The 26,742-nt window shown below is 39.3% G+C and overlaps 1 protein-coding gene across 4 annotated transcripts in view; it reads left to right on the plus strand.

Moving 5' to 3' along the window:
* Positions 1–16,466, plus strand: part of acap2 (ArfGAP with coiled-coil, ankyrin repeat and PH domains 2) — a 52,687-nt gene extending 36,221 nt beyond the window's left edge. For 3 of the 4 annotated variants that reach the window (XM_005800305.2, XM_005800306.2, XM_005800307.2), the window contains 15 exons: positions 2,396–2,508; positions 3,366–3,417; positions 4,360–4,460; positions 4,632–4,737; positions 4,985–5,193; positions 5,815–5,884; positions 6,017–6,111; positions 6,825–7,027; positions 7,537–7,638; positions 8,208–8,300; positions 9,210–9,436; positions 9,581–9,690; positions 9,769–9,879; positions 10,097–10,158; positions 13,905–16,466. In XM_005800305.2, the coding sequence (XP_005800362.1) occupies positions 2,396–2,508; positions 3,366–3,417; positions 4,360–4,460; positions 4,632–4,737; positions 4,985–5,193; positions 5,815–5,884; positions 6,017–6,111; positions 6,825–7,027; positions 7,537–7,638; positions 8,208–8,300; positions 9,210–9,436; positions 9,581–9,690; positions 9,769–9,879; positions 10,097–10,158; positions 13,905–14,008 (1,758 nt within the window). In that variant the 3' untranslated portion in view covers positions 14,009–16,466. The remainder of the gene's footprint in view (positions 1–2,395; positions 2,509–3,365; positions 3,418–4,359; positions 4,461–4,631; positions 4,738–4,984; positions 5,194–5,814; positions 5,885–6,016; positions 6,112–6,824; positions 7,028–7,536; positions 7,639–8,207; positions 8,301–9,209; positions 9,437–9,580; positions 9,691–9,768; positions 9,880–10,096; positions 10,159–13,904) is intronic. The other variant, XM_005800308.2, reaches the window with a different exon arrangement.
* Positions 16,467–26,742: the final 10,276 nt, after the last annotated feature.

Raw genomic sequence — 26,742 nt, forward strand, 5'->3', positions numbered from 1 at the left:
TTAAAACACTTTCCCTCACCCTGAACCTGCTAACCAATAAAACACGGTAGTGTCAGTATGATGTAGTGGGAATTAGAGATGTTCTGCAGAAAGAAAGCAGTGAAAGTTTCAATCTCCAGACATGTACTAAAAGGTGCTTTTACAAAGTATTGACTTGAGGGATAGGGCTGAATACAAATGCATGCCACATTTTTCAGAATTTTTGGAGGGAAAAAAAATTAGATTAGCATGCAACATTTTCCTTTCACGTGACAATTAAAATCCCATTAAAACACCTAAATGTTTTCTTCTACAATGTTACAAAATGTTAAATAGGTATGGATATTTTTGCAAGGCACTCTGGTTGTCTAGAAATCCAAAACTGACTTATTGATGTGCAGGAAATAAGCAGGAAGTGGTGGCCATTGTCACAACCTGCTGTATCTCTGAGGTCACTTCCAGTTGACAAACAGTCATCGGCACTGAAATGTTTAGACTTCTGCAGGTTTATGTTTGCTTTGTTTATGACTGTGTGATGTTTTGGTTTTAGCCCAAGGCTTGTTTAAGGTAGACTTGCATTGATGAAATTGTAGTTTTATAGCTATTTTAGAACATTAACAGTACTTGATAGAAAATCCCCAAACAGAGAAATCTTTTAGTTCCTCTTAGTTAAAATTCAGTAAACTAATGCCGTTTTGAATATATATCGGCTTGCTTACATTGACAAAAGCGCTTTTCTAACCCAGGAGGTTTGTTGAAAGACATTGGATGTTTCTGGAAGGACAACAGATAAGATGATCCCCCTGCTTGTTGCAGGAACAGATCTGAAGACTTGAAGCTGTAATTGCTTATGGAGACGCTGATGCTTGCTGTAAATTGACTCTTCAAGGACACACACACTATTACACACTCTTGTGCAGTTGTACAGGGTGGTGCCTAATGTCACCTGAAGCTGAGGAGAGCGTGGCAGCACCTCGGGTAGTTAACGCTAAGCAGTCTCATAACGACACATGAGACTGAGTTACAGCAGACATGCAGGATATTCAGAGAGAGGCTCTGTGATGCCTCATTCTTCACTATGCAAACTACAAGCAAATATGGAAAGCAGCAGCTTCATAGTCTCACTGGTTTCAGATTTTCTTAAATATTTGAGCTGCTCTGATTTTGACCAATTGAACATATTATTCTAAGAGCTATAACAGAGCGAATTAAATAATGTTCTGGGTGGTTCTGTTGGTAGCCTGTATAACTTGTGTCGGAGCAATAAGTTGGGCTCATTTCCTGTGAGAGACGGAGTTTGCCCAGGTTTACTTTTGTCTCCGTTTCTGTTCATAACCTTTATGGAGAGATTTTCTTGGTGCGGCCATAATGTTGAGGAAATCCGTTTCGTGGCTTTAGGATTGGGTCTCTGATGTGATTCTGACCAGGGTGTCAAACTCATTTTCATTTCGAGTCACATCAAGATCATGAATTTCCTCAAAGGCCAGTTGTGGCAGAACGCATTAATGGAACTATCAGACTGATAATATATTATAGCTTTTTCTGTATTCGGAGTACATCTTAAAATTACATTAATTAATCACATTAATATACTCTGACATAGTAAAAATAAAAAGTGATTTGATTTGACTGATAAAATCATAAACTTGGCAAATCATACTACCATAATTTTGACGTTCTCTGGAGTCAAGAGGGCTGCGTAAACAGTTATGGCAGCTCAGCCTTGACAGAGGAAGTAGTTTGGAATCCAGCAGGAAATGTAGGAATTACAGGATCAACCACATTTATGCATCCATGCAAATACTTTTTACTTTTATTTAATTTATATTGAACTGAAAAAAAAAGTGTGAAGTATTTGACCTGCCGACCTCCAATCATAGACAGTTGAGGGAAAATTGGTGGTTTCCAGTCTTTGGTCGATTGTTGTTGTTTATGCTTTGCATAGATTTTCCTTCAAACAAATTTTTGTCTATTGAACATTTGAATTGAACCCCTAATCTGAAGCATTCAACCTTACCATTTATTTATGTCACAGTTTATTTTATTAGTAGGTTGGTTGTAAACATTTATGTATTTTTTTTCACTTGATACCCTTTATGTATTGCTTGAGGCAAATAAATGGTAAATGTGTGTTTCTGTGTTTCAATTTGTTGCATGCAGTGGTTATAATTTAAAATAGCCGCTGTAAGTCAGGCATGCTGTCTCACTATTGCTTGATTTTTTTGGAATATATATTCAGGTCAGGCTGAGCAGCAGCTACCCTCTGAAAGACCACTTCGCTCTTCTCAGTTATGCTCCAAATTAGTTTCATACCAGTGTAGAAAATAAGCATCATTAAAGATTTCATGCTGATTATTGTTCTTTTACTGTTTTTGTTTATATGTCAATGTTTCCTTTTTTTCCATGTAATTTCCAGGATTTCTCAAATGACGACACGAAGCTGGAGTATAATGTGGATGCAGATAATGGCATTGCAATGGAGGGTTATCTATTCAAGAGGGCCAGTAACGCTTTCAAGACATGGAACAGGTAATGACACAGTTGAACTGTTGGCTTAGAAGTAATCTGTACCAGATATAACTTTATTAGTTTTAAGACTGAAACATTTTTGAGTAGATAAACAAATATAAGAAGTTTTTTGCTCTTTTGCTTCAAAATAGCATGTATTGTTAATATTTTATGAGGAATTAGTAATGACGTATAGATTCAAGTAAATGTGTCCTAACTGGGTCAAAAGAAACATGGCACATGTTAACTTTTTTTGTACAGAAATCTCTTCATCTCCTCTTACATTCAGTCTGATCCTGCAGCAGTGACTGTAGGGCTCTTTACTGCTCAGATGGCAATAAAGTTTAAAATTACTACAAAAACAATCTGACTTCAGCCCAGTGAGCATGTTTGTCAGTCTTTGAAGACAGAAATTAAAGTTTCCAAAAAAGCGATGGTTAAAAGAAGCTGCTTCAAAGCATCTTGAGTAAAGAAATGCAATGACTTCCAGCTTTATTAATCCTAAAACTTATATCTCCAAAGAATTTGCTTTCAAGTATAGAAAATAATCCTGACATGCTTTGAAAACATGTTCAAAAGTGCATTTTTCGTCAGGGTTTGTGCACAGTTTCGCCATAAAACTACAGTACCTCCATAAGTCACATTCCTTAACTATCATTCTTCTCTTCCTTGAAATCTCAACTAATTTAACAAACTGATAATTTTCTGGTGATGCATTACTACTTTAAAATTAAATTTGGTGTCCTTTGTTTTTGAGAAAAAAAAAAGTTATTTATTTAGTCATCAGTTTCTCTGGACTTCCCTGTGAGATATTTTAGCATCATTTCTGCTCATTGCATGCGACTGATTTTCCTCTTAAATACATGCTCTCCTTTCAGACGTTGGTTCTCCATCCAAAACAATCAGCTAGTTTACCAGAAGAAATTTAAGGTATGTCAACTGACTCCCCACACCAACCACACAGAAAAATGCTTCTGTTTTGTTTTTTGTTTTTTTGTGAGTATTTTTAGTTTACTGCTGTAAGGCAAAACTTTGAAACAACTGTACTATGTGGAGTAAAGCACTGCTGCACTTCAGGATGGGTTTCTGTTTTGGTTATAATTTTGAAAAGTATTTGTATTTATGATTCAGTAGAAGATAATCACATCTATTTTTCACCCTTGTTATGAATGTTATGCATATTTACTACTAACTCAAAATTAGAGTGCTTGATACAATGGTAGTAGCGTTTTTTTTAAATTATTTTATTAGAAACACATCGCTCAAACCCAGTCACTCATGTAGATTTACATGATTTAATAAAATCTTCTACCCTCATTTGTAAATTAAATGGATTGTGAAAGCAAAGTGACAGTACATTCTCTTTTAAAGTAATAATAGAACGTTTTAAATGGTGTTCACATTGCAAATACCAGTTGTGTATTAAAAAGCGATTTCAAGAAACAAGGTTCGTAACTACGTGCGTGTTTTGGGTTAATGCTCGTTTTGGGATACTTAATGCTGTCTTACTCTTCAAAACCTGAGAAAGTAGAAAAAAATCTTATATAGAAGTGATTTAAATGTTGTTTCAGAATCTCAAAGTTGGCATTTAGAATAATGTGTTGTAATCCTGACCAGGATCTATTTAAAAAGCAGACAGGCTACACACAAGTCTAAATCTGCATGTGTTATATATACTCAAGTTTTTTAAAGTTGCATATTTCTATGAAATGACTTTACATAAGTTCTAAAGTAATTACTGTAGTAGCTGTTTGTTTTCAACTATTGGCTCAGGGTAGCACCTTAACTTTGTAAAAGTGTTGAGCAATACTTTCCTTCTTTGTATGTATCTTAGATGTGTGAGTGGTATTTTGTTTTTCTGCCACCCCACAGGACAACCCGACAGTAGTGGTAGAAGACCTGAGGCTATGCACAGTCAAGCACTGCGAGGACATCGAGCGGCGCTTCTGCTTTGAAGTAGTTTCACCCACAAAGTAAGACAGAATCACATGAACATTTCTAGCAGTCTAAGAAATACTGAAGTCTATCAGAAATGCATGTGGAAATGAAGGGTTTGGGGCTGGAGGAGCAGCAAATCTATCATTTAAGACACACAAACAGATTTTCTCACAGCTGCTGTTTGATGCTTGTGTTCCCCTGTGAAGGAGCTGCATGATGCAGGCCGACTCAGAGAAGCTGCGGCAGGCTTGGATCAAAGCCGTCCAGAACAGTATCGCCACCGCCTTCCGCGACAAGGGAGATAGCGGCGAGGTAAAGAAAAAAAAAAAAAAAAACATGAGAGCATGAATCTATTCAAATATAAAAAATGATGTCAGAAAGATTCAGATGTTAAGTCTTTTAACAACACAATTGAATAGGATTTCATTTTAGAAATGTGTGTGAGAGGAGAGATGTGGACTTCTGGCGTAGTTTTCAGCTGTTTGTTTATTTAAGTCTTGATTTTAATTTACTGTCTATTCTGAACACTGACCTGTTTCCTCATGCAATCTCATGCCAGAAGCTGGACAGGAAGTCATCCACGTCAACAGGGAGTCTGGACTCCGGAGGAGAACCTAAGGAGAAGTCGCTGAAAGGAGAGAGCGCTCTGCAGAAGGTCCTGGCCATTCCTGGCAACGCCTGCTGCTGTGACTGTGGCCAGCCGGACCCGCGCTGGGCCAGCATCAACCTGGGCATCACTCTCTGCATCCAGTGCTCTGGTATCCACAGGTAGAGATGCAGATGCTTTCCACACACCGATAAATGCTCTCAAAATGCAGCAGGTTTTTCTACATTAACAAATCCAGCAAAACTAATAAACCAAGTGAGCACTTTGAGTGCATTTTATTTATCTTTTAGAGATCTTACATAACGCAGGTCATGTAGAGTTCACTTCAGCTCTGTGAAAACAAAAAATAATTAAAACTTGTTTGCTTTTGTAAGTTTGGGGAAATATTTCCTGTTATGGTGTGAAAAGCTTTGGGATTTGTGAAATGTAAGCCTGCGATTACATAAACCCTCAATGTGTGTGGGATGTTATCACAACATTTAATTACTTTCCATAGCAATGTTAATTAAAGCTTAATATGAAAATGATTTTTCCCACAGTCTACATTATAAAAAAATAATCTAATGGCATATCTTTGTTCTTGACTCTTGCACACAGGATATATTCATAGAATAAACTTCATTACTCAAAGATGAAAAGAGTGAATAGAAAGGAAATTTTGCTTTGTAACTTCACAATGCAGGAAAGAGAGTCAAATCTGCTCTGTAGCTCAATTCACTTGTGTTGCTGTAACAAAAATATGTAAAGTGATCTTTTTTTTTTTTTACTTGTTCCCCCTACAGGAGCCTGGGAGTGCATTGCTCCAAGGTTCGGTCTTTAACTTTAGACTCATGGGAGCCAGAACTGCTGAAGGTAATTCAGCTTCATTGTTGAGATTCATATCATGTCAAGTCTTGACCCTGCTGCAAACCGTATTTTATTCTGATTTATGCCAAGTTCAGTAATTATTGTTTTTTGGGGGGTTTTTTGTATGAATTTCACCAGTTGATGTGTGAACTGGGAAACAGAGTGATCAACCAGATATATGAAGCTCGACGAGAAGAACTAGGAGCCAGAAAACCACAGCCGGGAGACCCCAGGTATAAAACTGCCTATGTTGTTATTACATTTTAGGTAATGAAATGTTTATTTTCTTATTTAAAAAAGGAATGTAATTATTTGGGGGTTTTTTGCATCTTTTAATGTATATTTAATATTGTACACTGGTAAAACACAATATCTTACCAAGTATTTTTGGTCTAGTTTCTAGTGTAAATATTTCAGAAAACTTTGAATAAGCCCAAGCTAACTTACAAGTGACTTTTCAGCAAGATACAGTAAATACCTATATAATATTTTAAGTCAATAATTTCTTAATACTGATGAAAACGTACTAGTTATCAGTGAAACAATCTACCAGTGAAGCAGTCAGACGTTTTCATCAGTATTAATAAATTACTGACTTTCAGCTCCTATATCTGGCTGAAAAGTTACTTTTAAGTTAGTTTTGTCTTATTTCAAATGCACTAAGATATTTGCACCATAAACTAGAACAAACATACTTGGTAAGGTTATGTGTTTTTACAGTGTATAAAGAAGCTTAAGTGGCTAATTAAAAAAATCTGCAGAATGTGGCCATTTTTTAATCTGATTAATTGTCAGAATAATTGATAACTTTACTAAAATAATTAGTTGCATCCCTAACCTGCTGTTAGTTTTTCACACCGTAATGTGCCCTGGAAAAATATTCATAGCTTTTGACCTCCTTTGGTTGCATTAATCAGCCTAACATGTCTGTGTGATTTGCCGGCAGACACGAGGTGGAGGCTTACATCAAAGCCAAATACGTGGATCGGCGTTTCGTCCGCCGGCCGTCAGACGAGGAGCTTCGTAACAAGGTTGTTTCTCTGAGCAAAGAGGAGAAGAGGCTGAGCAGCAGCTCGGACCACCTGCCGCCTAAAGCACCTCCACCCACTCCCAAACTTCGGCCGGGCTCTCATGCCGCTGGACAGTCAGGTCGGTGCCTAATAAAAACACCATGTGGCTCTTTATCTAACTCAACTTTCAGAATAAGAAAAAAAACATTTTAATGTCACCCTGACTGCATTCTCACTACTGTACATTTAGAAGCTTTGAGAGCGTTTCAGGTTTACCTGGCTGTAAAATGTTACTGGATTTAGATGTGGGGGGGTTTCTCATCCAGACTGACAGCTGTGTGGTGTTTGTAGCCCACCCATCGGCATAACATACGTTCTTTGTGAGCAGCATATGTCTGCAGCCTCTTTGCTTCGCATTGCTTTTTGCAGTCTGTCTCTTCCAGTGTTAGCCCAGCCTGTAGTCTAACCATCTGTTCCCCTACCTTGCTTTCTTCTTTCTCTCCTCTCTCATTCCTTTTACTTTTACTCCCTTCATTCCTTCCCTGGCTGTTCTGCGCTTCTGGACTAACCCCTCTTGTATTTCTGACCTCAAAACTCTACAACCCCACCCCGCCACCTTAACTGCACTTCCCATCATCCCTTGCGTAGCTGCTGCCTGCGGCAAAGAGGCCCGCCGCGACTCTCTCTTCTGTCCTGATGAGCTTGACTCGCTCTTCTCCTACTTTGACACCTCCTCCAAGCTCAGGAGCAGTAAGTAATAAAAGCTGAGTATTTGGCTTGCTTTCCGTCCCCCCCTCTGCTGTTCGTTTTGAATTTCACAGTTTTGGGAGTAGCGGCCCTTTATCCTTTCTTCTCTTCCTTTCTCATCCAGACTCATGCTGTCCTGTAAGCTTTGCAGAACATGACATGTTACTGTGTTTATAAAGGAGGAGGGCAGTATTTCTCTCACTCAAACTGGTATTTGCACTTATATCTGTGTCATTGTTTTGTTTTTTTCTTTCTTTCTTTTTTTTGTTTTGTTTTTAGGGACCGGGATCTTAAGGTGATGGAGGGAGTCTGTCATCCAGGGCTCTGTTTTGTTTACCGTCATGTAGTTGTTCCCAATGAGAAATATTAGGTGTACCTTCCTAATCAGACTGCACAAACCTCAATACTAAAGTTCATAAAAACATTTCATTCAGGAACATCTGGAGTGTCATATCGATTATCTCAAATCAAAACTCATCAGCTGGAAGGTGCTCCTTTTATTTCATGTTCTTTGGCAACAACAGTTTCATGTAGTGAACCACATCTAGTGAATCAGATTGTTTGTTTTACAGTGAAAAGTGCGGACAGCGGCATTCAGAACAGCGCCGATGGGAGCAGGGAGATGCTGGCCACCACTCCGTCCAGTAACAGCCTGCCAGATGCAGGTGAGAGGCCCCAACCCCAATGAGTTGCTTTTTGAGATTTTTTTTGCCTACTTCATGCTGCCAAACATGATTAACAATTTATTCACAGCAGGCAAATGTGACCCAAGTGTGATTCTTTTTGTTTGTTTGTTTTTTTTTGTTGGGTTTTGCAACGTATGTCCAACTTTTTCAAGGCTGTCTGAACGGTCCAATTGAGATTCTTTTCACTACCAAGCAATCAGATTCGTTCCACTTGCACATGTGGTGCTGAATCATGTCAGTTTGTCTTTAAAGTCTCTGCAATCATGTTGCATTTCATCTGACTTTTATGTCATTGACATGGAACGGATAATAATTTTGTACCAAAAAAGACATCGCTATCACTTGTCCTCTCCTTTTTTCTTTGCTTCCCGTTTAATAAACCTGTGACAACACTGTCACCTCTCGTTGCTCCACAAATTTGAAATTGAACCATAAACGGCAATATACAATATATATTACTTCCATAAGTTGTACGCTATGTGACGTCAATGTTGTTTTGCACATGCAAATCACTTTGTAGTAGTAGTCTCACTGCAGTTGCATTGAATTAGAAGAATAACGACCACGTAAAGAAAAAAAAATCAGTAAAAAATCTGAATTGAGCATCTAGATCTGCTGTGTGAAATTATTTCTTGATTTGACAGTAATCAGGTTTTTTTGTCGCTGTTTAAATTGAGCCCATTACTTTTTCACATTAAAAGTAAATATTCAGATCAAGAATATTTGAGTAACTCTGTTCTTTAATAAATGAAATCATTGTTTAACAAGTTATTTTTGCATGCAGGTCACCAGTTTGTTTGACCTGAATCGTTAATGTTTGACTAAAAAAAAGCAGAAAATAAATGTAAGAGGGCAAATATGACACAGATCTTTCCCTCTAATTTCCAGAAGCTGCAGAGTCTCCCCCGATGCCCGCCACGCTCCCGACCGCGTCGCCCTGTAAGGAGGTGGTTTTCTTTGAGCCGAAGGAGTACAGCCCGGGTCTGCAGCTCTACTGGGCGTCCTTCAGCCGCAGCCTGCCGGACATGGCCGAGGCTCTGGCCCACGGCGCCGAGGTCAACTGGGTCAACACCGAGGAGGACAAGAGGACGCCACTCATCATGGCAGTGCATGGGGTCAGTGTGAATTTAAGAAGTCCTGTCAGGCTTATTATATATTTATTCATTGATTAATTTGTTAGAAATGTCATGAATCCAGCAGAATACCTACTCAAATATACAGTACAATTAGAAAAAAGCCCATCATGATATCTTCTCCAGGGCTCACTGGTCACCTGTGAGTTTCTGCTCCAAAACGCAGTGAATGTGAACCAGCTGGACGCTCAGGGCAGAGGGCCGCTGCACCACGCCACCATGCTGGGACACACGGGGTTCGATCACACAGCCACGCCGATCTTCCTGTAACGTTTCTAAAAACAGAGCATCTAACCAACTTCTCTCTGTTACAGCCAAGTTTGTTTGTTCTTGAAAAGAGGAGCAAATCAAAATGCCGCAGACATCGACGAGAAGACGCCGCTGAGCATAGCAGTGGAGGCGGCAAACGCAGATATTGTCACATTGTGAGTTTTATTCCTTGTTACTCAGAAGGTCTGTCCAATTATGTTTAAAAATGTTGAACACCTGACCTGGGTTGGTCTATCAAATATGATTAGAGGTATGAATACTTTTGCACTGAGTGGTAAAGAGATTGCAGTGTTACTGAAATCTTGTTAAAGCTTTCATGGGTGTAATTTCTGTTCTGATTTACGTTTCCGACTTGTTGCTTTTCTCCGTCAGATTGCGGTTGGCCAAGATGAACGAGGAGATGCGGGAGGCGGAGGGGCCCTACAACCCGTCAGGTCAATATAACTCCAACAGCCCCACCGAGATGCAGTACAGGAAGTGCATGCAGGAGTTCATTAGCCTGCAGCTTGACGATGAGTCTGATTAGAGGTGTAAAAGCTCGGGCTTCAGAGTTGAGCTCAGTTAAAGCAGCAAACCGAGAAAACGCAGTCTCTGAGCATTGTGATCTGTGATTAGAGTTAGCTTAGCCCAACTCTGTTAGCTGAGCTCCTGCTGGGAGCTGAAACGGCCTCTGCACCATTTTTCATCAGGTGTTAGACAGGAGAAACGTGACACAATAAAGCCATCAAATCTGAACTCTAAGCCAGAGTTTTGCTTCCAAAAGCGAGTGACTTTTCCTTTCTGTGACTGTTATTCATGTGAGATAGCACAAAATGTCTCTTTTTCAATCTCTGTTTTTGTCAAAGGCTTCTCTGACTTACAGCCACGGTCCAGAAATGAAAGTATTTATTGCTACAACGCAAAGTAGCTGCCTGCTGAACTCAGTGACTTCATCACAAGATCTGGCAATAATCAAGACGTTTGAATGAAGCTCAGTGTAGGGTAGCGTAGTCTGTGTCTGTAAACTATAAACATCCATTTTTAGAAATTATGCACATTCCAGTTGTTGGTTATATGCAACTACTGTACCTTCTTTCTTGTGACTGTCTGGTTTTAAGGTCTTAATTACGTTCAGGGCTTGTTTACTTGTTTTTATGGTCTAAATATATGATCCGTCTTGCTGTTTCTACATGCCTGGAAAAAATAAATCTATTTTAGATCATTTTTCTTTTCTAAAGTACCTTTAGGAAGCATGCGAGAGCTATTTTCACTGTACATGTTGTAAATAATTCATGTGTATAGTTTGTGATTAACAGAATGCGTTAGGAGGGACTGTAGCTGCAGGGTGCCATGAGGATGTTGTATTCACACCCTTGGGTACTTTTATTTTTTATTTTTATTTGATTGAAAGGTATTTATGAAAAGTCAGTGTCCTTGCGTGTTGCTTATGCTCACAGGAAATCTAAAATTGTAAGACGATCGTCTGGAATGTTAGCAGATTTCTCTTCAGATATACAAAACCCATTTAGGGATGATGCATCTTCAAGTGCAATAGCCTAGAAAAAAATGGATATGTAACTGTGTGAAGCTTTTTTTAAAATCATCTTCTAGCCATAGCTTCTCTGTGTGAGAGTCACGTGGGAGCTTTAAAATGGCAACTTATATCAAAATCTTCAGAAAGACTGTGGAATGAGCTCAGTTTGGTTTTGCTGATTGAAATATACCCCAGTTTCATCTCATACGTTTTCTTCATGCTGCATGAAATCATCAGAGGGCTCCTGAAGCACTTTGAATTAATGGGAAGGGAAAGAGCGCCCCCTGCTGTACAACATGAGACGTTTAAAAAGACAAATGTCAGTAAAAGCCAACTACTTCATCACTGATTTATTTTTTTATGGAAATATGTGAAGATGCTGCTTGTGATAACCACTGGAGGGCGCACTAAAGATATGTTTTTACGCTGATTTTTTTCATTTTCTTTATCACATTTGGAACTGATTGGTAAAAATAATAATATACATACAGTGCTTTGAAAAAGTATTCATTCCTTTTCTCTTTGTACATTTCTGTTACAATAGCAGACATTGGATTTTTATGTAACAGACCAATGCAAAGTAGTGTATAATTGTGAAGTGGAAGGGAATATATATATATATATATATATATATATATATATATATATATATATATATATATATATATATATATATATATATATATACATATAATTTAGTATTTATTTGCAGAAAATGAGAAATGGTCAAAATAATGAAAAAGATGCATTGCTTTCAGACCTCAAATAATGCAAAAAAACCAAGTTTATATTCATTTAGAAGTAACAATACTAATGTTTTAACTTTAGAAGAGTTCAGAAATCAATATTTGGTGGAATAGCCATGAGGTTTTCAATGGGGTTCAGTTCAATGGGCTCTTTTTTCCAGAGCTGTAAAAAATATAGAATTTAAAAGTGTGGGGTGCATTTGTCTTCATCTCTCCTGAGTCAAAACAACTTTTTCTGTAATTACAGCTTTCAAGTCTTCTGGGTTGTGTCCCTACCAACTTTGCACATTTAATAAAATTTAATAGAATAAAATTTCTGCCTGTTGTTCTCCTCTAAATAGTTTCAAAGAGATTACACAGAGCACAGCAGTGAACTTTAAGTCTCGTCAAAGATTTTAAATCAACTATATCCTTAGTTTCAGTTTATGTCATGCTCTACTCTTTATTGGTCTGTATAAAATATACCAACAAAATGCACTGAAGTTCATCGTTATGACGTTCAAAGGGTGTGAATACTTTAGCAAGGCATCACACATTTTTGTTAAAGTTTTTAACTTTTGTTGTAAAAATGTGTAGGAGGTAAATTAGCAGCAGAATAAGCATGTTGTGTCACTGATGGGTTTTGTTTCTGACTTCTACTTATTGATTATGAGAAGACTGATGGATAATTAGGTGGAAGGACGGTGAGGAAGGTCCAGCCTCATTGATCCTCCATGTTTTTAATGGAGCCAAGTTTATCTTTGTTTGAGGTTTAATGAGTTGGAATAAAAAGCAGCGGCGTGGTTCTGAATCTGAGAAATGGCATTGAAGTTAAATACTCAAAATTCTGCAACAATAGTTTTAGAAAACCTAAAATGAAGATTTATTGTGTCATCAACTCAGATTGAGAACCACTTTCCTGACGCAAACAGTTGTTCTTCTCATCTTGTTCTCTTTCTGTTTTTGTATTTTGCTTTTCATTTCTCGCTCTCCACCCCAGAGTTTGTGCCTTTCTTCTGTTCTCTCTGTTTCTTTGGGGTACTGAGGCCAACACAACTGTATTTTGTATATAAACTCCTGCACTTTAATCACAATACAGTTGTTGAGGAAAAACAAATGTCTGTGGGCTTCTTTATTTCCTCCTTAGTGGAGCCCTGCTGGCTCTTCCTGTTCTCCTTCTCTCCTCTGTGTTGTTTTGTTTCATTTTCTCGAGCCGCGCCGACTCTCTATCAGGTAGGGACGACTTTTTCCTTCTCTGTTCCGATGAAAACTTTCACTGCATGAGCTTCTCAACTCTGACCCGTCCTGCTGCTGACCTGGAGCTCGTTCCCCACACTGTCTGGAAAAATTTGGAATTTGATTTGGGAATTTCCTGGTCGGGATGAATGTTTACAAATATTTCTATCTTCTGACTTTTTTCCTTGACTCTGTAAAAGTTGCGTCCAGCTGTCTAGTCTAATCCATTCCTATCAGTAGATGCATCCCTTTATTCATCCCTCCATCCTACCCATCAATTCAATTGTCTGTCCATCCATACATTTGTCCGTCATTCATCTATTTGTTCATTCATCCATCTCTCCTTCCATTGGAATATTTGCTACAAATTCATGTTTTTTTTTTGTTTTTTTAACTTTAAAAAAAAAAAAACCGAATCAACGCTTTGCAAGTCTGAAAAACCATTTCTAAACCCTGAGTATGGTAAATGTAGTTCCTCATTACTTTAGTCCGAATTTTAATTCTGTCAGACGCTGTTTCACTTTGCGGCAGCAGAACTAGAAAGCTGTAATTTGTCAGTCTGAAGGATTTTAGTAACGAAAAAAAATTGTCTGCAGCTGATTGTGGACAATAACTCGGCGCTGAACATCAGAAACAGCTGCATGGCTTTTATTTTCCTACTGTGTTTTGTTTATGTTTGTTCCACTTGTTTTTCTTTTCTTTACAGGGGACGAAACCTACCAGGACATCTTCCAGGACTTCACCCACATGGCCTCCAACGACCCGGACAAGCTGAACCGCTACCAGCAGTACGACCCTCAGAGACCCTGATGCTGCGGCGCTGCCGCACTTCAAAAAAAAAACCCAACAACAACAACTACGGGTCTGGAGTGACGTCGACTTTCCTTGCAGGATCATTCGGAAAGAATCTCATGTCACTTCTAGTTTTTGTAAGAGTCTGGTAGCACTTTGGTCAACTGAATGGGGGGAAAAAAACCACCTCACTCATTCGTTTGCTTTTCAGTTTGACCTTCCTGCTGTCAACGAATGGTACAGTGTTAAAGCTGTTTGAAAGGATCTCAGATGAAAACTGAACTCTGAATGTAGAGCAGTCATCGTTCTTTGACCAAGTTTAACTTCTCCCATCCGGATCTGCGAAACATATGTAGAGAAGTTATGGGGGGAAAAAAGCCTTTATTGTTGATGCATATCAGCATGTTTTTCATGAAAGGTTTGGCCTGTACATGCTTTTACTTTATTTGCACAAGTCTCTTCATGTACTGGAAGCAAACCTATTAATATTTCATTTGTCATTTTAAAACATTGATTTAAGTAGATTTGTAAATGTTAGTAGTTTTAATGTTTTGGTGCCTGCAGATTGTATCATTGGAAGATTTGGGGAAAAACTTTTTATCTTAGACTCTCGAACTAAATGTTGTGGCACAGCAAGAAAACATCAGCCAAACACGTTAATTGACAAGTTTCGAGGAAGGATTTTTGTTTTGCAGTTGATGCTAAAACATCTGTTAACTGGAGCGTCTTCCACATCAATAACACACCATTAAAAAAAAGACAAAGCTACTTTCAGCACTGAAAAGGTGTCACACTTAAAAGTTTCAAATCATCAAGTTTAATAATCAGGTGAGTAAATACAGAATATGGTTTATATAGAGTATAAATCTGATCAAATCAACTTATTCTCCCTAGAGCCAATACTTGGCAGAAAATTGAATATTTTCCCAGATGTTTTGGGATCCTTAAGCTGTTTTTGTGCTAATATGAGACGGGTCTTTGAGGTTTTTTCCCCCAGTCTCTTTCTTCCTGTTCAATAGTGAACTTTGACCCTAACCAAGGCTCTTGCTGCTCTTTGAGTGACTTCTCTTCTCCATGTTTTCTCCTGTTTTGAATAATGACCTTACTGGAATTCAATATGGAATAAAACTAAAAAATAAATAGAATTTTTGAAAAGCCTTAAAATGACTTTGTAACCCTTTCTAGACTGACTGACATCATGACTGCTTTTGTTTTCTTAAATGCATTTCGATCAGGGCATGATGAGTTGTTCTTTTAACCTGCTTCGTGTTGTCAGACAGGTTCTTGTGTCCAGAAGTGAGGGATCTTTTTAACAAGGGGAGTAATCGTGAATTCACATGGGGCCAGCTTTACTCAGCTTCTCATTGTCTTGAGTTAATGTTCACTTAATGATCTGAAACATTTAAGTGTGCCGAACAAAACAAGAAAACCTGAAGATCTGTAAAGAGAAAAATCCTTTTTTCACTGCAGTGCAGCTGTTACCTCAATGGTGTCTGAAGTCGGTCCTCGACGGCCGCATGTTTTAGCTCCTTACCTGGTTCACCACACCTGAATAAAATGACAGCTCATTAGCAGAAACACAAGGAGGAGGTGATTGGACCATTTGAATCAGCTGCGTTGGAGCACTAACCGGGCAGGACGCCGTCTGTCCAGGACAGGACGCCGTCTGTCCAGGACAGGACGCCGTCTGTCCAGGACAGGACGCCGCCTGTCCCACAAGTGAAGCTTTTCATTGAGTGTCAAGTTTTCTACGCCACAACACTTAGCTAAAGAGTTATTGCTCCTCTTCTTGCTCTTCTGCTGCTCATCTTGCAGAAGAAAACAGATCAGCCCGAAAATCAGAGTAAAAATATCCATGTTGATAAATTTGCAGACTGTAACAGTGCATTGTTTGTAATTATTCAGCCGAGTCGGAGCTGATGCAGACAGCGGAGGGAACTGATCATGAATGAATTTTCTTTTTTAATCCCTGCATTTCTTTTTCAGTAGAGGAAAAGGAGCTTAAAGTTTAGAGTGTTTTTGTTGAATAAAATTCAATTCAAAGTTTGCATCTAGGATCTTGTTTAGGAATTAGCCTCCACTTCTGAATAAGTTCCCAAATGTAGAAATTCAGCTCTAAAGTTTAGATGGTGATTTCAGCATTTTGTGCTGAAATCAGAAGTTCTCGTTTCTCTTTCTCTTTTTTTTTATCTTTTTGATATTTTGTGTAGATTTTTCTGATCAGAGGACAAATCTGTCCAAAGCAACATGGGATACAGTTTTTGTACATTTTGTACAGATGATTTCAAATTCTCAAGACTGAAGTAAGGAGTTAGAGGTACTTGAATGATTTAAATAAGCTTTTATATATGCTGTTTGTATCCTTTGATAGCCATAGCATGTTTTTATATGTGCCGTCTGTTCGCCTGTATACATGTACTGTATAATACACCTGTAATATCTGCAAGGTCTTAAATACACAGAAACAAATGATAAACCTCCGATTGTTGGGTCTCTTTTTGGTTTGAATGGGCAGGAATGCATGGATGCTTTTTGCTGATTAAAAAAGTTAATTTTGTTTTTATTTGTTCAGGTTCTTTTTAGTTCGCCTCTACAATAAACTACATTCTGAAATTTGTCCAGCAGGGGGAGAGCTGCTTCCACTCCCCTTTTCATGCTGTGAATACAACCTGGAAATCAAAACTCCTTCCATCCCTCTTTATTTTTTTTTTACCTTTTTGAAATTCATTTTTATGTTGCCATCTGCAAAAGATGTTGACTGGCAAAAAAAAAAAAAAAAAAACCGAACTATAGAGTATGAAAGTTAATTTCTGCCATGAAAATGACATAAAATCTCAAGAAGTAGTAATAAATTTGACTTTCAAAGTCATTTAGTCACTGTTTCTCTAAGGAGTCCTGCTCCTGTGGAAGCCCACATTTCATAATCGTGACTTTATAGGTCATATTTATGACTTAGAAAGTCAAAATTATCACTGAATCTTAAAATTGATGTCTTCATATCTCATAATTCTGACATTAAACGTCAAAATTATGACTTCTTGTTGGACTTTTTTCTTTCATGGCAAAAATGAGCTTGCATAGTTGAGATGTACGGAATTACGGACAATTTAAAATGGTTTTTACAGCAGTTAATGTGGTTCATCTGTTTCCTTACGACTGGAACAGTTAGCCGGTTAACATAAAGTAGACTCCACTCCTCTTATGTATTTTTTTTACAAGGTTATTAAGATTAATAATCCCTCCTTTGATTAATTGCCCCCATAACTAATTCCTTCTGTTTTTAACCGTCTCTGCAGATTAACCACATCTGCCTCATGACCCTAATGACCTACAGTAATCTAGCAGCGTGTTCGTCCCGCCTCGGTGTCCACATGGATGAAAACCGACCCGGTGCCCATTAATACGTGGCACAGGCTCCTTCCTGCTTCAATAATCACATGGTGTTTATTTCTGCAGCTGTTTCAACAAAGCCCACCACAAACTACTGGGTCTGCCAACAAATCTGTTTAGTCTGCTGCCAGCTAATGCTCCTCACAACAAATGCCACAATAAAACTCCACCTCAAACACAAAGTGCAGGTTAGCTGCTGCTGCTTGTCCGCAGATCACATGCGGCTGCAGGGCGACGTGCCGCCATCTTATTTTACTGGCCGGTCCGCTCTGAGACTGGCCTTTCGTTCCCAGGAGCGTCGGCGGCTTCAGTTCAGACGCCGCATTCCCACCTGGAAGTCATCCTGCCAACATGTTGCCTTAACCACATTTGAGCATGACTGAGAGATAATCTGATTTCTGGATAAATAGCACAACATGGGGAACTGAAACAAAGATGTTGCAAAAGCATTTTTTTCAGCTGAAGGGTAAACTTGAAACAATTCCCGATGCTCGTTTTCCTCCAAACGGTCAAGTCGTCGACCTGTTTCCCTCCTGTCCCGTCCTGCCTGCCTGCAGCTCGTTTCTCCTCGCCCTCTGCTCTGAATCTTCTCCTTCCAGGAAGTCTGCGGTCTGCTCGCCTGTGGAGAAACGAAGGAGATGTTTCCCCCCCATAAAAACACCACGTGAACAAATGCTCAGAGGGCCAAGCTCCCATTAATCCTGCTGCGGCTACCAAGGGCCCAAACTGTGCAGCGCAGTCATGTTAACAAGTCGCTGCGTCCGGCGGTAACTGAGGGCTTGTTTTCTTTAAACAGAGGGAGCGCGCAGGTGTTTGTGGGATTAGATCATTTCACCAACTTTACATCCACAAGCCAGGAGTGTCTTGAGTTCAGCGCCGTGTTTTGGGTTGCCGAATGTCAACATGCCGACATGTTGGTGCTGCTCAGATTGAGCCGCAGGGTCAGTCTCTGCTTTCGCCACTTCCGTTCTCCCGTCCAGGGCTTTTCCACCTTCTGCAGTTTAACTCGGTAAGTTAACAAAAGTACAAACTTGTGCATCTTTAAGTCTATAAGGATTTAATTAAAAAAAAATAATAATGAACTGGTTTAGTGCAAAAGTCTGGACTCGTCGCTCATGGCTTTATAAGGTGCAAAAAATGCCAGACAGAGAGGTTTTATTTTATTCAGAAGAGGGGAAAAAACAGACAAAAAAGTAAATTTTAAAACTCGCCTCTCTTGACATCGACTCACTGTGGTTCAATGGTGTGTCAAAGTATTAGAAATGTCCCTGTATCCCTTTCAGACCAAAAGATGTGAACAGGTGTTTATCTGTTCTTGAATTTCTTTAGATCCGGGGATAATTGGTAACATTTTGAGATCTTTCTACTTTCTTCTCAAGTTGTTGATTCCACATTGTGAAATACCTCTTGCAACTCTTTAAGTGAGGGTAATTATTTTTTTTAAAAAAAAAAAGCTTCCTTCATTTGCTGCCTTGTTGTGGAAGAAGTGGATCTCGCCGCAGCTGATTTAGCCTTTGGTAGATGGTTCACATTTTCCACAAACGTCCTCTGGTTTTTAAAATGCTGAGGAATAAACCAGGAGGCTCAAGGTTGCGGTCAGTGTTGCAGCGTCCAACGCCTGAAGGACTACAGTTTGACAGTAAACGGCGGCTCGCCGGGAGTCACCTCACAGCTCTCAGCCTCCACGGTGTTAGAGAGGAGCCGTCATCCTGTCAGAAACGCTGAAGAACATTTGTGCTGTTGTGGTCTTTAACTCCTCCGCCCTGAGCTGTGGTGTTTACACCGCCAGCGCTCACACCGAACCGAACAACTCGGGTTTCATATTCTGCAGCGGCCTTGTGCCGACAATCCAAACAGTCCTGCCCGTTTTCTCCAAGTGCTGATGATGAATGGACGGCGGCATGAATAGGCTCAGTGTTAACAGCACATGTTGGTGGAGCAACGTGCTGCACCATGCGCTGCCGTCACCTCCACCCGTTCAGTTTATGTCTCTGCTGCGCGTTTCCCAGAATGAACACGCCTTATTTTCCCCCAACAGGAGCTTCCCTGGAGAGCAGTCAGATGTTTCCAGCAGGTTTCTCCATCTGAAGGGGAAAAATGGGCCTTTTGCTGCTGCTGCTGCTTCTTCCTCCAGCAGGTCTTCCCTCCAGCTGTTGGACACCAGAGTCCTACAGTCTGGGAAAGACTGGAGGCTCGCTCCGATATTTTCCAGGTCTGAAAAAGTTTGGAGGAAGAAAATTTGAGTATGAAAAGAAGTGTCCTTGCTTCTTCTCTTGTGTCCATCTGTCTTTCCTTACCCCTGTTCTTCCTTCATTGTGTCTTTGCCTTCTTCCTTGTGTCCTACATTTCCCTGTGCCCACATTTTCCTCCCTGCTTCTTCTTCATTCCTTCTTTCTTATTTTCCTTCCCTGCCTTCCTCCCTAATTGTTGCCAATAGATCTATATTTTACTGAAAAATAAAATTTTTACTTTAAAAATATGAAAAAATATGAAGGAGTTTGAAGGTCTAAACTCTCACTCTGCTGGTGGGTCATCTGTTATATTCCCTCAAAGCAGCTGCGAACAAGTGGATGAATACATTTCACTCCAAGCTTTGTAAACAGCTACTGCAAAAAAAGACAAGCTTGTCTTTTTTCTTTCTCTCTGTTAACCTCCTAAAGCCAACAATAATTCATATTCTCTCTGAATCAAACGCTAAGGTTTTTTGTAACAATATACAAAAAGCTGTTTGGTTTAGGTTTTTTTGTATTTCAGTGTCTGTACATAAAAACATTGGATTCAACAAAGTCACACTCAAAATGAAGTTTAATTTAACAAAAACACCCTTACAGAATGTTACTGAAGAACCAAAAACATCTAAAACTCTGCAGGCGTCACTTGCCTCAATAAAAGATTTGTTTGTGATTCAACAGGAAGGGTAGAGATCAATTTTAAAACCGCTGCTGACCAAAACAAACACAGTAGCCCATCCTAAAACTTCCCATCTTAATCTTAAGACTCGTGCTAAGGTATTTAGCAGAAGCTAATGCTATTGCGCTAATCTCGATGCAAATTGTCCTTGAAAAACCAAAAACCCGGAGCACCAATTTAATTTTGACATTATTTAAATGTTCTACTGCTCTAGATATTGTAGGTGATTTATGTTCATATCTTGTTCTCTATTGTCTTTTTTTTAGTTCCTGTATATTTCTTGGTTAAATAAAGTTATGGGGGAGAGAGCGGGAAGAGAAATGGAAGAGCATGACTATAATCGACCCAAATAATTGGAGAGTTCTTAATAGCTGATAACCAAAACCTTAACCCAAATGTCAACTTTACTCAACTAGAAGTTTACAAAACAACCAAGTAAATTAGCGCTTTAAGAATTTATCCAAAAAATGAACATGGGGGATTACAAGCGCGCTAAACGTTTTCGAAGTTAGCAGAAGTGCTGAACGCAAAATTGGCTCCGCTGTCAGCTGAAGTGTGCCCACCACTGCATCTGGTTTAACACCAACAGCATTTCAGAAAAATAACGCCTCTCCGTTCAAAAAGGTGGTAATGCTTTGGTGCAGCAACATCTGGACAACTTGCTGTAATTGATGGAACCATAAATTCTGTTTAGTAGCAGAAAATCCTGATGGGCAATGAATGTCCAGACTTCAGTAATGACCTTGGTATTAAAACTGCAGGGCAATGATCCAGAGCAAACCAGAAAGTCCTGGGAATGGGTGAAAAACCCTAAATGGTTCTGGCCAGACCAATTCAAACAAACAAAGAATAAATAAAAAATGTAGTGTTATTGAAATCCGTCCAAGGTGGCTAAATTAAAACATAGAGCCTAAAATCTCCTCACAACAAAATAGTCATTCAGTTACAAAAACTGAGGATGGCTCAGTTATTAGGTTTACTACTTTTTGCTCATAAGACCAGCTTGTTTCATATCTTTTTTTCACTTAACGCTCATGTTCTGCTCACATTTGTCTGATAATTAAATGCCTTCGATGATCTGAAGCATCTGTGACAAAATAAAAGTAACTTTCATAAGACTTTACATCAAATGGAATTTTAATTTGAGACATTTCTGTAATTAAGCCGATTCCAGAGTGGTGACTTTCATCTCCACTGTAGCAGTATTTTTTTTTTTTTTTTTTGTCTACATGGTAAATGCTGGGAGGAATCCAATCTGGTCTCCACAGTTTCCACGCTGGAGAACCCAGAAGTCAGCCTGACTTCACACGGCTCTCCTCCCCCAGCTGAATGAGGAATTCAAGAAGCTTCAAGAAGCTAATTAATCAGCGAGGAGCTGCTCAGGGATCAAACACAGGGTTCACACTCGCCACTCGTCCTGCACAGCTGCTGCAGCTGACGGCTGCCAGAGACGACAGCCAGCCTTATATAACTCTTTTAAATGTTTTGACATCGGCCGCTTCTCCCTAGTTCAGGCTTGCCAAGTGAAGATGTGAGCAGTGAGCTCTGGGAGCCACTGGGACAGGGAGCTTCCCAGTGACTCCCAGAGCGAGCACACAACCTGCGATGCAATAACATAAACTGTTTCCTGTCACACTTATTCACACGGTGCCTTGCAAAGGCGTTAAACTCCTTTTTCACATGTTCATTTCGTGGCAAGAGCCCAAAGCAGCCTGTTTTTAACGCGTTTTAAATGGCTCTGATCATGAATTCTGAGTAGACCTGCAAGATGATCAATTATTCTTCAGGTGATGTTTCTGAAATGGTGAAAAATAGGCACCTTCTTTTCGTTTTTTACCCTGAAGTGTTACAGGAAACAGTGGCTCCAGCGGGTGTTGAATCAGGATGGTTGACGTGACGGCCCAGAGAAATCGGGACTGGCAGGACATCAGGTGCTGACTGGAAACATCTGGGCTCCATCTTCCTGCTCTGTTTAAAACTTCTGACATGTAGAGTCGCTCTCACTCCTCCTACAAAGACTTGCCACTCTTTCAACTTGTGGCATGCATTTTATATTAAAAAAAAAAAAAAAAAAAAAGATATTGAAAATCCTTTCCTTCCATTTTACAACTTTGTGTTTGTATCCCACACAAAATGCTGATGAAGCACATAGAATTTTGTGGCTGAAGTGAGGAAAACATTCGGTGTTATAAAAACCTGTAAGTGCTAAAAGTATCTTGTATTGTGAGGAGCGCTGAATCCACTGAATGCTACCTGCGTGTTTGTTTTCAGGGAAAGCAGAGCTTACTTATGCCGTGGATCGTCAAATTAATGAACAGTTTAGATTTTATGAAGTTTTTGCTTCTGAATCAAGAAAGTTTTCAGGACAACATCTGGGTTTCTGCAGGTTCCACCAACTCGAATTTAAGACTTTTTAAATCCATTAAGAATTAAATTTAAGACTTGCATCAGGACACAAATGTACAAAAGAAAATCACTTATTTTATGTAGTAGTAGTGCCAAGTTGTTGGTTTTTTTTGTTTGTTTTTTTTGAATGTAGCTTCGTACGGATTGGCAACAGAAGTGAGAGAATGGCAAAAGCAATTGGCGATAATTTACATTTACCAATAACAGTCACAAAAAGCCAGCTAGTTAGTTAGAAAAGATTTATTAGCAGCTAATTACAGCCTCAACCGCCTCGAGTCACAGAAGGTCACGAAGATGTCAAACGTCCTGACAGAAAAGTCTCACGAGAAAAATAAATTACATAGAATATACACCAAATAGTCCTGCCACGACAAAATTTAAGAACTGTGATTAGGCCAACTTCACATTTTCTAGTTCAGTTATGACATTTAATTTTATTAATTCGGGTGCAGAATGCACACACACGAGGGATATTTTTTAAAAATACAATGAAACAGAAAACAAAGCTGGGGTGTGTTTTATCTCTTCAAAATACTTCGTTGGTGGTTTTTATCTTTGTCTGCGATTAGAGGAAACATATCCCTGAGGCCAAAATCCACATTATTATGTTTTTTTTTTTAAAAAATGTGTCCACCAAGAACATCCAGAACTCCATCATGGACCACCAGCACATCACTCGCTGGTCCCACAGAGCTGCCAGGAAGTCTGCGAGACCTTGACCTGGTGGAAGCAGGTCGGGCTTTCTGGTGGGTCGATTTGTTTGCTTTAACCGAGCTGCTGACCCCACTTCCTTTCATCGACTCAATCACCGCCATCACCGCATCCACAGACGGTGACTACATGCTCCGTCTGCCGGACCGCTCCGTCTCCTCAACAGCTGCTTACAACCAGTTCGTTGACAGATATCGGCTCCTCCCCACAGCCGCAGCATCACTTTTTCCTTGTAAGGAGATTTGTAGCTCTTCTTTGGGGCTTCAGGGGTGCAAATGTTTTTTTGTTGTTTTTTTTTTTTTACACCGCAAACAGCAGCGGTTAAAATGTGGTTTTATGGGTGTAAGAGGAACTCGTCTGTTCCTGAACAGGTCGTATACACCTTTTTTCATATCAAAGCCACAAACTATGGGATTTTATGTAGTAAACGGAATAAAAAAAATACAAATGTAAAAATTGTGTTTAGTAATTTTAGTCACCTTTCTTTACTGATACCTCCAAATAGAATCCAGTATCTACTACAAGCATTCACTCCACAAACCTGGCCTTTTGGAAGAGTTGTTAGAAGAAACCATCAGTAGGACCACTTCCAGTTTTTCCAAAAGTAATGCAAAATGTCTGCAACATACAGCAACCTGGCGAAACAAATTAAAAATATACACAAGTTTAACACAAATTATAATGACTCTAATTAATAGAATCAGATATTTGGTTGCCAGCATGCGTCTTTAGTTAGAGGCCTCTTCAGATTTGTTGCAAGACTGACTGCTACTGGAGATCCTCCCCGGCCCACAGCATCATCCACAACTCTTTGAAGAAACTTTATTTTCCCTTTGTAATAAATAAATATTGAGTTTGACTTGAACATTTATCTTTTTTATTATTTCCTTGATTTTTAAAGCTGTTAGTCATTTCCATCCAGTTAGATAGTTTGTAGATTTGTTTTTACTCCGACTGTGACAACCGAGCTTTGAAGATCCCACACCTGCCTTTATGAATCACCTACAACAGCTGGAGAGTTTCCACACGCTCTCAGTGGATTCCCGTCGACCGGTGGAGAAACTGAGACGATGATGATGAGGAGGCGGTCCACCTCATCGTAGAGGAAGCATGAAGTGTGGCTTTGAACAGAGGCAGATGCTCCACAGATCTGCAGCTAATCCCAGCCTTGGATTTATGGAGATGTACGGGAAGTGAAGGTGAGGGCGGACATCAGTTCATGTAGGATGGAAAGGGGTGAGAGTTGGAAGCATGACTAAAGACTCCGTGTTGTTTGCATGATCACACCTCCAGGAATGCAGCAGGAAGCTGTGGGCTCTATGTGTAGGATGTTCTGAGTGGCAGGGATGATAGATTAGAGATTGAAACTCAAACTGGGAGCTGGAGCGACCCGCTGCGCTCTGCATCAGGTCTTTGTTCCTGAACGGCCAATTCCAAGAGATCCGGAAACAAAAAGCTTGTTAAACCGCCTGCCGTGACAAGAGTGTGCAGGAATGTGGAGAGGAGAAATTGATTAGACCTAAATATGTCTGGCCAGAAACTCGCATGGGTTTGTTCCATGATGGGAGCCGACAAGCAGCAAATCACATTTTTAGATGTTTTTTCTTTGCAGTCCAACACATGATGCATAAAAGAGCTGCCGGTGTCGTCGTTTCCTATAACATTTCCAAACCACTTTTGCTCAGGAAGCTTTGTTTAACCAACTGACCGAACCCAGAGCCGGGGAAACCAGCCTCTTGAGACGATAAACTTTATCCTGTGTCAAAACCCAACCCCCCCCCCAAAAAACCCACAACGAAATAAAATAAATTCCTCTGCAATGAGGAGTAATTTTACAACATGGAGGGTTGGAACTGAACATTTCATTTCATTGCTGATTGATTTTTTAGGAAACATGTCCATCACAGGAAAAGGAAAACAGTTTTCCAATCGCTCTGAATAGTTTCAGGTATTTACAAGATTTTGCCTTTAATGAGTTTTACATTGAAACTGATAAGTAAATAGAAACATGGTAGATCACAATTTTAAACTGGTATTCTTAAACCAGATGATGGTGCTGTGCAAAAGGAGCCATGTTTTATATCAAACTATTGTTAAAGTATTCTTCTTGAGAAACAATTGACCAGATCAATGTAAATGTAGGTCTGCTGATGTTGTATCAACCTTCCAGACCCCTCAGGTCTTCTGGTTCTGCTCTGCATCCCCAGAACCAGAACCAAACAAGGAGAAGCAGCATTCAGCTTCTATGCACCACAAATCTGGAACAAACTTCCAAAAAAACTGTAAAACAGCTGCAACACTGACTTCCTTTAAATCTCGACTAAAACCCACCTGTTGTATTTGAAACGTAATCAATTACAAATTTAATGATGGCACTTGACGTAATGTAATGTTTTGATTGTTGATTCTATGTTGCATGACTTTGTGTTTTTGTGTTTGTTTTGCCTCGCTGCTGAAATGTGCTATACAAATAAAATTTGATTGATTGATAGGTCAAAATCAACCTTTTAGAATCAATATGTTGTCATTTAGGTTCAGAGTAATCAACCGGGCCAGACTTTATAAAAGACATAAGACAGCAGACCAGAGGTCCAAAGGTTTCCTTCTATTGTCATGGTTAGTCGATATCTACTCATTGGTGCATCCGCATCTGCTTTTAATCACCTTATTTTGAAAACACTTGCCGTAATCAACCAAGTTTTAATAAAGACCGAGATAAATCCTGTTTTCTTTGACGAGAATACATTCAACATTTTTTCAGTTTTCCTCAATTTAGCTCTAAACAATAAGCTAACCGGATGGCTTTCGTTTAACAAGGTCTAGTTTATTGTTGAGCAGATTAAAAAAACAACATTTAGCTGATTTTAATTAAAAAAAAAATTATATTTTTTCTGGTCCATGATAACTTTTGAACTCATGATTTTGGCTCAAGTGACAAAAAGATTGGACACCCCTGATGTAAACACACTGAACAGACCAACACTACAAAGTCTTTCATCTTCACTCTGCACTCATATCGCAGTCCATTCTGTGCAATATTTATATAAATAAGTCGGGTCACACTCTTCACATATTCTGCAATTCAAATTTAGATTTTATCTGTAGGTGATTCATTAATATTCAGTTTATGTTGTGTTTAAATATTTTTAAACGATATATACTGGGGTATATTTTAATTACCGAGCTGCTGTACTACTATACCATTGCATTTTTCAGTTGGATATGTGAGGATTAGGTTATGAAGGCGACTCCTCGGCTCCCAGTACTCCCAGTACTCAGCGCTAACGTTCTTACAGAAACATCGCCTCAGCTGTAAAAGTAAATCCAGATCAAAT

The sequence above is a fragment of the Xiphophorus maculatus genome, chromosome 9 (assembly GCF_002775205.1).
Source record: "Xiphophorus maculatus strain JP 163 A chromosome 9, X_maculatus-5.0-male, whole genome shotgun sequence".
Classification (NCBI taxonomy): Eukaryota; Metazoa; Chordata; class Actinopteri; order Cyprinodontiformes; family Poeciliidae; genus Xiphophorus; species Xiphophorus maculatus.